Source organism: Zootoca vivipara, chromosome 7 (assembly GCF_963506605.1).
Source record: "Zootoca vivipara chromosome 7, rZooViv1.1, whole genome shotgun sequence".
Classification (NCBI taxonomy): domain Eukaryota; kingdom Metazoa; phylum Chordata; class Lepidosauria; order Squamata; family Lacertidae; genus Zootoca; species Zootoca vivipara.
The window spans coordinates 95719189-95730475 of record NC_083282.1 but is presented as its reverse complement, the minus strand read 5'-3'; the positions used below and the strand labels follow the sequence as shown (position 1 = coordinate 95730475).

The window sequence follows — 11287 nt, the reverse complement described above, 5'->3', positions numbered from 1 at the left end:
AGAGGACGGAGGACATCGCCAGCAACTGCTGCTTGGGATGGGCCCCAATGGCAGGACCTGGAGCCGCGACGCCTGGGTGAAAACGGGACCTGCCAGATCCTTTGTCCTGATCCGCCGTGCACCAGCCACCACCTGACCACGTTGGGTGATCCCAGTCAGTTGGGTGCTCAAGGACCTTTTGGGAAACTGAGCTGCTGGGTGCTGAAGAAGCAGGGAGCTGGTCCTTGCACTAGCCTCTTGCACCTAGGGCAAGCGGAGCCAGCAAGAGGTGCCTGTGTGCCTCCGAGGGTCCCTTCCGCACCAGGAGAGCCTCCTCCCCCTGCCACCTTCGTGTGGGTGCTGTGCCCAGCATGGGGCAGGCCCCATCCTGCCTGTCCTGATGCCTGACTCTCCTGGTCCTGGACAGCTGATCCTGGCAGGAGGGAGGGCGGCTGCTGGGACTGGGGCAGGCATGTGATCCTCGCCCGCTGTCTTCCTGAGGATGCCGAGACTGCTGCCCCCCACGGACGGCTGACCCACAGCGTGTGGCTGCCCCTCCCTCTGCAGAGGATGCCTACCTCCTCCTCCCTCTTAGCTGCCAGGGCTCTGCGGTGATGGCTTCCCAAGACTCACGCTGGATCCGACCGCTGCTGTTGCTGCTGCAGCTTCTGCTTCTGTGGGGCCTGGGCTGCTGCCCTGCGGGGGTCGTGTCCATGCACATGGAGCCTGGGGGCTCCAGCCCGGAAGAGTCTGGGGACGGGGGGCTGCCAGGCAGTGGGCGCGTGAAGAGAGGCTGGGTCTGGAACCAGTTCTTCGTGGTGGAAGAATACACCGGCACGGAACCACTGTACGTGGGGAAGGTAAAGGCAGCTGGGTCGCGGGGGGTGGGGGGCAGGGAGGGGCCGCCTCTTTGGGAAAGAGGGAGGGGCTCCTCGCCTTCCCCAGGACTGGGAACATGTGGCTACTTAGAATCATCAATGGGAGAGTGGGAAGGGACCCCAAGGGTCCTCTAGTCCAACCCCCTGCAAGGCAGGAATCTCAACTAGAAGATTCCCGACAGGTGGCTCTCCGGCCGCTGCTTAAAAGTCTCCAAGGAAGGAGAGCCCGCTGCCACCCCCCACCCCAAGAAATGGATCCACTGTTAAGCACATGGGTAGCATGAGACAGTTCTCAGGCTGCCTCTCCACCCCGAGGCCCAGATCTTCCTGCAGTGGGTCCTCTGAGCTGACCTGGAAAGTTGGCTGGGACATGCCTGAGCATTAAGTTTGGATGGGTGCCTCCTCGCATTGCCTCCTCCGGCAGGACGCTCTCTCCTGCCCCCCCTCCACGCTGCTGACGCCGCCTTGCGATGCCGTTCCAGTTAATTCACGGCTCCCCTGGGGAGCGACTCGAAGCATCAGGCCTTGGCGAATTCCAGAGGTAGCCTAGCAACAGCCTCCTTTCCAAAATGAACTCTGGGTACCTAAAACTAACCCATTTTACAGCCCCTTTGCATGCTGCTTGCCACAGCGGCTGCCAGCGTCAAGTAAATGGCAGGCTGGCTGCACAGAGAAGTGGCTTCTCCCTCGGAGGGAGCGCCTGAGTCCTGGTGCCTCCTGGCCCTGTGGGCATCACTGCTGGGCGCTGCCCTTGCCCCCTGCCCCTTGGCACGGCGTCTCTGCCAGCGCCGCCTCCTGCTTCTCTGCCCTGCCTCTCCCTGTGACTCCTGCCCGCTCACCCGCCCGCCCCTCGCCCAGACGTGCCAGTCAGGACCAATAACATTTTCATAAAATCTGGGTACTTGAGCTAATCCTTTTTCTGAAGTGTAATTTCCCCTGAGACTCCTGTCAGTTTGATGTGGATTTTCGTGGTTTTTTTTTTAAATAATAAAAAATAGAATTATGGGGTCAGCATGAGTTACAAACTTGTGCCTGTGGACAGATCTATTTTAGATAGAGGAGGGGATTAAAGGGGAAAAACAGATTTAATTAAGTTGCTAATATTTAAAGGAAATTGATGAACTTGGGCTTTATGAGTTGGAGCAAACACCAGAAGCGCCTTCATTAAGGGCGAGTTCTTATTTGATTTCCTTTCTTCCACCGTCCCAGAGTCGTTTTTTATTTGTGTGTGCGTGTGCTTTCTGTTTAATCGTTTTAATAAGGAAAATGTACCTCTGCTCACATTTAATTTTGATTTAATTAGTAGGAGGTAATTAATGGCCTTGTAAAATCCCAGATTTCTGGCCCTTTAGGGCAAGGAAACAATTTCCCTTTTTAGCAGACGGAGGAGATGAAAGGCTTTTGTCTGTTTTCCAAAACCCTCTTCAAGCCCCTTTCCCAGGGCTGTCTTTGGGATTTCTCTGCCCTTCCATTCAGTGCCCCCCCCCTGATGCTGAGCTGGACTTTTCCGGCTGCCCACAGGTGGACCTGGGAACCAAAGGAGGGGGGTGGAAGTAGGGTCCCCTCTGCTCACCCCCCCCAGAAATGGACACACTTCTCTCCACTCCCCCCCATTCTTCAGGTGGACCATCTGCTTTACTTTGGAGTGATTCTTTTAAAAAATCCCCTCTGTGGGTGTCTGTTGACATCCTTGTTAGCCCCCCTCCCCAATGTGTGAAAAGGCTCCAACTAGGGAGGAGGAGGAGGAGGAGGAGGAGGAGGAGGAGGAGGAGGAGGAGGAGGAAGAGGCTTCAGGGCTGACACAGCAGCTGACCCCCAGCTTCTGCCCAGAAGAGAGATTCCTCCTGGGGAGCGCAGTCTGGGGGGGCACCTGTGGCTCTCACCTGTGTTTGTAAGTCCATTGCACAGTTGGCCCAGAGTTGACCTTGTAGAGTCAATGCTCGGGCATTTATTTCCTCTGCAAACTGACTTGAAGAGCCCCCCCTCCTGTCACAAGGGGGGGGGGACACTGCTGGGAGCTCCAAGCGACCCCTTTCTGCAGGCTTGGGGAAGTGGCGGCAGAGAGCTGCTCTCTCTGCAGAGATGAAAGCAGGCAGTGGAAAGCTCATGGAGGTGGGAACGCAGGGAGGTCGTGTGTCGTCCCCCCCCCGGTGGCTGATCTCCCTGCCTGCCTGATTTGAGGCAGGGGGTGGGCAGTGCAGTTCATGGCCTGGGGGCGCCTGTTCCCCCCCCCCGTGCTCCTCGGCTGCCATCTTTGCTAGGCAACCGGGCGCAGGTTGCCGCCTGCCGTGGGTGTGGGTGTTTCTGGGGATCCTCTCCAAAGAGTTTGGCCCCGAGGCTTGTTTCCCCTCCCCAGCGAGGTAAATAGAAACATAATAAACTGTCCCTAACAAGACAAATCTAACGAGGGCCTCGTAAACCGTGGCAGAGCTGCCATCCCTCCTGGCTGCGGAAGCTGCGTCTGTGTCTGGAGGTGGATTATGGAACTGCAGTTTGGAAGATTGAGTGGCCCATAAACATTTTCATATTTCATTAGCCGATTAATGGACGTCTCCCTTCTCTGGCAACTTTGCTGATTCTCAGCAAAAAATGTTGGGGAGTAAATGAAGGCATCTGGCGAGGCCTTTCCGGGGGCCCGGCCCGTTATGGATGGTCCCAATTAACGCCTCTGCCGTGCGCCGCCGTGCTGGGCTCTGCCCGTCCAGTTACCGTTAATAGATTTCTCATAAGTGGCTGGATTGTAAAAACCTCATAACTCAGTTTAATGCCACCCATAAAATTATCTCCGGACATCTGGCCCAGATTCCAGGCACTCTGGAGCCGAGGGGAGATGCTGGGGACCCTTTCGCTCCCGGGTGGCAGAGATCCCTTCCGCAGGATGGGTAGGAAGAGCTGTGAGCCGGTGACAGCGGGAGCCAAGACCTCCCCCCGCCTCCCCCCCCCAGCCTGGCTCCAGCTTCCCCAAAGGGCCGCAAGCTGAGCTGCCCCCCCCCCGAGTGTGGGTGTCCTCATCCACTGATCTCAACTGGAAAATGGAAAGGGGCTTGGTGCCCTCTTGAAATTGGGCACTTAACATTGTTCTGAAACTCTGGCTGCCTTGTGGCTGAACAGGGCCAGGCTGGTGCTGAGCACTGTGGCTCAGGGAGAAGGTAGGTCATGTGTTTGGCATGCAGAAGGTTTCCGTTTTGATCCCAAGCCGTCTCTTGCCTGGCTCTCCTGTGCTGCTCTTTCCCTCTTTGGAGAATTAGTTGCTTTTTGCGGTTTTTATTTAAAGAATTTAATTGTGCATGGCGCTTCAGAAAAATGTCATATTTTTAAAACCCTGCCCTGGGGCTGTTTGCTGAAAGGCAGGTACAAAAAAAAGGGACAAGTGTTTCATCCCTGTTTGTCTGCTTGTTTGATCTTAGGTAGCAGGTATGGAGGGGGGGAGACGCTGGAGAGTGTTGGAAGATTCGGGAGGGATAAAAGAACAGAGCATAGTTAAAACTGTGGCACTTGCTCCCACCGGAGGGCAGGAATGGCCACCGACTTGGAAGGCTTTAGAAGAAGATCAGGGGAATTCAGGGGGGAGGAGAGGACTCTGGGTGGCTTCTGGCCAGGGTGGCTCTGCCCTGCCTTCGTAGTCGAGGCAGCCCTGCTTCTGAATCCCAGCCGCTGGAAACCACAGGAGGGGAGAGTTGCTCTGGGGCTCGGATCCTGCTTGCAGGTTTCCAAAACAGCTCAGCCACTGTGAGAACAGGATGCTGGGCTAGATGGCCCATTGGCCTGATCCAGAAGGCTCTTCTCATGCTCTCTTCTTAGCAGAGCTGCTGCCGGCCAGTGCAGGCAAAACTGGACAGGAGCAAGTCCCCAAGCGTGGCATCTCTGTTCCTCTGGCAGGCAGAGCCCCCTCACTGCTGCCCCCTGAGTAAGGTGGCCCTCTGGGAGTGTGTGTGGGGGACCTCCTGCTGGCTGCTGGGCCCCCTTTCTAGGCCACAGTGACCGTGTTGGAAGGGAGGGGGCACCTGAGCATCTCCGCTTTCCCCACAATGCGCATGGATCTGCTCCAGATTCCTTTTCACTCCTGATTCTTCAGCGGCCCCTCGCCAAGAAAAAGGCCCCCTCCCCACTTTCCCTGGGACCCCTCAGCCTTTGCGGAAAACCTCTGAGGTGGCCTTTATGGAAACCCAGCCCAGGGCGTGGGGTCCCGGCTGTCACACCGCTAAAGCCGAGGGCCAGAAGAAATTCTGGCAGGGAGCAAAGTCAGACAAGCTCGTTCAGCCTCTGAGCTCATTAGGAGCCCTATAAAGCAGCCGGGAAAAAGGGCTGGAGGCAGAGGGGACCCCCGATAATCCAGCAATCTGAACCCCAAACCTGTGTTTGAGTTTGAGGTGGAGGGGGGGAGGCTCCTGCTAGTTACTTTCCTTTTGTAAGTAATATTTTAAATTTGATTTTCAAAAAGAAAGAAAGAAAAGAATCATAGAATCGTAGAGTTGGAAGAGACCACAAGGGCCATCCAGTCCAACCCCCTGCCAAGCAGGAAACACCACCAAAGCATTCTTGACATATGCCTGTCAAGCCTCCGCTTAAAGACATCCAAAGAAGGAGACTCCACCACACTCCTTGGCAGCAAATTCCACTGTCGAACAGCTCTTACTGTTAGGAAGTTCTTCCTAATGTTTAGGTGGAATCTTCTTTCTTGTAGCTTGAATCCATTGCTCCGTGTCCGCTTCTCTGGGGCAGCAGAAAACAACCTTTCTCCCTCCTCCATATGACACCCTTTCATATATTTGAACATGGCTATCATATCACCCCTTAACCTTCTCTTCTCCAGGCTAAACATACCCAGCTCCCTAAGCCGTTCCTCATAAGGCATCGTTTCCAGGCCTTTGACCATTTTGGTTGCCCTCCTCTGGACACGTTCCAGCTTGAAAGAAAGAAAAGAAAAGAAAAGAAAGAAAGAAAGAAAGAAAGAAAGAGAACAAGAAAGAAAGAATTACATCGAAATATCATACACATCCACGTATCAAGATTACTTTCAATCTCCTGACTTCTCCCCATCCCATCCATGGATCCTCTTAATTCTGTTTTCATCTGCATATCAATACTTTTCCAAATTTTTCATCTTCCTAAATTATCTGTAGTTTCTATTGCATTACAAGTGTATTTAGAATCCTGCTAATGTTTTGACCTGTTTGCAAGGAATTTGTATATACATTATAAACATTTCCCATTCTTTTTAAATTATCTTGTCTTCTTGGTTCCCAGTTCATTTTGCCATTTTGGCATCGTCCATCCACTTGATTTGCCCTTCTTCTCTGGTTGGGGCTGTCTCCTCCTCCCATCTCTGGGCTAGCAACTTCTGAGCGGTCGTTGTAGCATACATGAACAGTTTCTTCTGATCTTTTGGAATCTCAGTACCTATAATTCCTAGTAAAAAAGCTTCTTCTTTTTTAAACAAAGGTTATTTTTTGTAAAAAAATAAATCATTTCATTATATATCATTTCCCAGAATTTTAAAATTACATTACAGTTCCACCACATATGGTTAAAGGTACCTGCTAGTTACTTTCCAAGCCCCCTCCCTCCAAAAAGATGGGTTTGAGGTGGTGGGGTTTCCAGCAGTGGCTCTGGGCAAGCCGGTGGGGGGTCCTCTTTCCTGGTTGGCAGGATCCTGGCCACTACCCAGGGCCTTCCAGCAGAATCAGATCCTGGTCCCCAGTGCCGCCTCCCCAGGGCTGGCCAGGAAGCTCCCAGCTGCTTATTGGTGTCATTCCTGCCCCACCCTCCAACCTCCAAGTTGCCCAAGGTGGCATACCTGACTCCCTGCCCTTTGGTCGCACAACATCCCTGTGAGGTGGGAGAGGCCGAGAGGTGGGGTGAACTTCATGGCTGAGCAGGGATTCGAACCCTGGCCTTTCCCAGGCTCTGGTCCGACACTCTTCAGTGCTGCACTATGCTGGCTCTCAGTCAAAAGAAGAGAGGCAGAGTTACTCCAGCAATTCCGCATTTGGTGAAGGTGGAGATGGAGTTAAATGGGTCACATTTAGCTGTTTCCCCTTGCTGCCCCCTAGATGCCAGCCCCACATATGTCTGGAGCCAATGGCCTAGCCATCGGGAGCTGCTGCCACTGGGAAATTGCTATATACCAAGGCAGGCCACTGAGTCCATGTATCTCAGTATTGGCTGCACTGACTGGCAGCAATGGCAACCAGGGACTCAGCCAGGGCCTCTCCCAGCCCTCCTGGGTGGAACATGGTCCTAGAAAAGGGGCTTTGCGGCTGAGCTATGCTATTTGCCCTAAAAATAAAGGAAGTTGCTAGTCCTCATGGTTCTAAGTAAGGGGCTGGTTTGAATAGGGACAGGAGAGGCTGTCCGACACTGGCTGGCAGCAATAACTCTCCAGGGTTTCTGGCAGGGGGCTTCTTCCAGCCCTGCCTGGAGATGCTGCCGGTGAGGTCTGACCCTGGGGGCACCTGCTCTCCTCCCCTCCGGAGCCCCGAGAGCCCCTCCCTGCTTGTCCCTCCCAGCACCAACCTCCCCGTCTTGGGTTCCCCGCAGATCCACTCGGACTCGGACGAGGGCGACGGCTCCATCAAGTACACCATCTCCGGGGAGGGGGCCGGCACCATCTTCCTGATTGATGAGCTGACGGGCGACATTCATGCCACCGAGCGCCTGGACCGCGAGCAGAAGACCTTCTACACGCTGCGCGCCCAGGCCAGGGACCGCCAGACGGACCGGCTGCTGGAGCCCGAGTCGGAGTTCGTCATCAAGGTACAGGACATCAACGACAGCGAGCCCCGCTTCCTGGGGGGGCCCTACATCGGGAGTGTGGCCGAGCTCTCCCCCATCGGTGAGTCCCTGTGCACGCCACCCCCACCCCCACCCAACTGCCCCCACCCCAGTGTCCCTGCGGAGCAGGCCAGGGGCTCAGCGCTTTACAAATGCCTGCCCTCCGCCAAGGGTCCGGCACCCTTGGGGCCTCCTGAGCACCCTCTGCTTGTGAAAGGCCCTGGGGGTGTTTATTTGCCTCCTCCATGCTCCCCCCTCTGGGGCCTTTTTGCCCTGCTTCCTTCATCCCCCCCCCAGTCTCCCCCTTACCCCCCCCCCCCGCTCCATCTGCAGCTCCTGGCTCCAGGCCATGCAGGGGACGTCCTTTCCACTGTCTGGAAAATACACCTTTCTATTGGGGTGGGGGCTGAGGATTTGTCAGAATCTTTGAACTCTGGAGTCAGAAGGGACCCCCAAGGGTCATCTAGTCCAACCCCCTGCAATGCAGGAACCTGCAACTGAAAAGCATCCCTAACGTCCAGCAGTTTTTCCTAACATTTAGTGGGAAGTTCCTCTCTTGCCAACCTGGTGCCCTGCCTGGTTGGCCATTTGAGCAAAACCTTTTGGGGCCTGACGAGACATGAGATTTGTTGCATGGACACCCCTTGCGTTGCAAGGTGCTTTAAAGGTCAAATCGCTGTGTTGGGGTGGGTGGGGCTCTTTAACCCTTTCAGCCCCCCCCAGGGTCCCAATGGGAAGCAGCCTTACTCACGGCTGGCTACCTGGGCTCTTTGCTACCTGGTCAGGTTAAAGCCCCTCCGGAAGTGGGGTGCAAGGCCCCTCATGGACCCTCAAGCCCCTTTTATCCCAAAGAGAGGAGTCACTCTTTGTGGCTCAGAGGCACAGATCGGGTCCGCCATGACACAGCCCGTATCTTTCAACAAAGATAACGAAAATAAAAAACAAACAACGACAACACAAATTTATACACAAAAGCAATATCAAATCCATAAAATGGGATTCTCCAAATCTCATGACTCCCCTCCCCTTGGTTCCTTAATTTCCTTTTTCAACTGTATATCATTTCTACTCCAAATTATTTTTCTACCTCAAATTTATTATACTATTTCTAAAGTTACAAGTGTACTTAAAATCCTAGCCAATGTATTCACCTGTTTACAATACGTTTGTAAATACATAATAAACATTTCCCCTTCCAACGGAGGTCAGACAGGCCCCTCTCTCCCGGCTGAACTTCCAACACTTCCAGAATCCGTTTTTCTTTTACTCCAATCTGCTTTTATACAGAATCCAGATGTTATTGTTTTAACTCTTCTTCGGTTCCATTGTATCAAGTCTCCCGCCCACCACTTAGAGGCCCCAGGGATTAAGTGGCACCGGAATGGTTGAAGTGAATAACTAAATAAATTTGTAATGGGGGGGGGGAGGCGGAAAGTGGGAGCACCTCTGTCGCAGCGGAGCATCGAAATGTGGCAAAGCATTTTGCAGCATCCCTGGGGCTTGGGGTGTGTGTGAAATGGCGCTGGGGCTCAGCAGAGATCACCCCCAGAATCTATAAAGGAAGACGTGGTCCTTGAGCATGTGCAGACTGCCTGCCTTGCCCCTCTGAGTCCACACAGCCTGTCTTCCCCACCCTCCTTGGCTTAAGGAGCTGAGCTGCAGAGGGAAGCTGGGGCGGGGCAGGGTTGAGCCCCGGCACTTATTTCTGGAGACGGGGCTGTGAGGCTCCTTTGCTCTCCCTGGGTGGAGGAGAGAGAGAGAGAGAGAGAAGGCAGGCCGTGTTTTGGGGAGGGAAAGAGCTGCTTGGTCCTTGGGGGGGGGGAGATATTAGCGGAGGCTCTGATTATTTGAAAATCGCTCACAATTATGGGGTGCCTGATCAGGAGCTGATGGAAACAAGGCATATCAAAGGCGGCGGCGCCTGTGCCAAATTGCAGATCACAGGCAGGAAGAGACGCTCTTTCCCTACATGAAAGGAGGCGATTCCTGCAAATTAAAAGGCTCAGAAGTTAAAAGCAGAGCGAAGGGTTTGGAGCGGCAGCTACGTGCCTTGGCAGAGCAATGGGCGTCCTGGGAGGCTTGCGTGCGGACGCGAGACACGCTCCGTGGCGGAGGAGCCCCAGGCCCTTGTCAGAAGCACTCAGACCTTCCTCCTCCTCCTCCTCCTTCGCTGCGGAGGCAAAAACCAGAGGCACCTTCTGGGATCTCTGAGCAGGCAACTGGCATGTGGGGGGGGGCAGAGAGCAGGGTGACTGGCACCCGTCTCCAGGGCGCCTCCTTCGCACCTGGGTCCCATGTCTTGTTCTTTCCCCTCCCCCCTCCTACAACATTTTGGGTCGGGCTCCAGGTGTCCTGAGTGCACCGAGAACGGCCTTCAAACTGCCACTTCCCACCTTCCACATGTCCCTAGTCCTGCCGCTCCTGCCTAAGACAGTGTGGCTCAGTGGTTTGAGTATCAGACTAGAGCCTGGGGGAGACCCAGGTTCGAATCCCGACTCAACCCTGGGTAGCCTTTGGGGCCTGTCATTGCCTTCTCTCGGCCTAACCTACCTCACAGGGATGTTGTGGGTACAAAATGCCGGGGGGGGGGGGAGATAGCGATACAGTCAAACCTCGGTTTACACCTACCTCTGTTTGCGACCGCTTCGGTGAATGACTGCCGTGGACCCGGAAGTGTTTACATCTGGGTTCCGTGGTGTCGGATGCGCAGACGCAATCTGTGCAGCGTGTGTGCGCACAGAAGTGCTCTATTGGCACTTCACGCATGCGCAGAAGCGTGCCTTCGGGGAGCGACCGCTTCGGGGAGTGACAGCCTCCGCGGAACGGATTGCGGTCGCAAACCGAGGTACCACTGTATGCGCTACTTTGAGCTCCTTGGAGGAAAAAGCAGGGTATAAATGTTCCCATTCTCAGGGGGCCAGGATTTCAGGAGGGGCTGCCACTGCCACGTCCCCCCCTTCCTTCCTACCAGGAGGGGTTGGGCTGCGAAGGAAGGAGGCCTGGGCAGCCGGGGCGAGGTGGGGGGCCTTGGCTGAAACCTCTTGGGTGGGATTGTGAGCTCACGCTGTGGGTCCTGAGCTGGGGGTGGTGGGTCCTTAGCAGCGTCTTTCGATCTGGGCTTCAGCTTCCCTCTGCCCTCCCTGCTGAGTTGCCGTCCCCTGTCCCCCTCTGTGCTTCTTGGGCAGCAGCGAACTTCATCCACCAGCTTAGAGAGGCGATTGGGCGGCTGGGGGTCAAGACTTGTCCTGATTACATTGCAAAGGGAATTGGTTAATCTCCTGCAGGGAGTGGGGGGGGGGCTGCCCACCTCCCTCCCTCCTTTCCTAGAGCCAATTTTCTTGCTTGGCCAATGCCTGGGGGGGGGAGGGGAGGTGCTGTCATGAGTCCCAGAACCTTCTGCTATTGTTGTAGTAATAATAATAATAATAATAATAATAATAATAATAATAATACTTTATTATTTATACCCTGCCCATCTGGCTGGGTTTCCCCAGCTACTCTGGGCGGCTCCCAACAGAATATTAAAAACATAATAAAACATCAGATGCCTTCTAAAAGTCAGATACCGTGTTTCCCCCTTTTTAAGACGTAGTCATAAAGTAAGCCATGGCAGCATTTTTAAGCATTTGAGAAATATAAGACATACCCCAAAAATA

The 11287-nt window shown here is 54.4% G+C and overlaps 1 protein-coding gene across 1 annotated transcript in view; it reads left to right on the top strand.

The window, feature by feature from the left end:
• Positions 1 to 691: 691 nt before the first annotated feature.
• CDH22 (cadherin 22) overlaps positions 692 to 11287 on the top strand; it is a 58357-nt gene continuing 47761 nt past the window's right edge. Inside the window, exons 1-2 of the mRNA XM_035121988.2 lie at positions 692 to 839; positions 7398 to 7692. Coding sequence (XP_034977879.2) covers positions 693 to 839; positions 7398 to 7692 — 442 coding nt within the window. The 5' untranslated portion in view covers position 692. The remainder of the gene's footprint in view (positions 840 to 7397; positions 7693 to 11287) is intronic.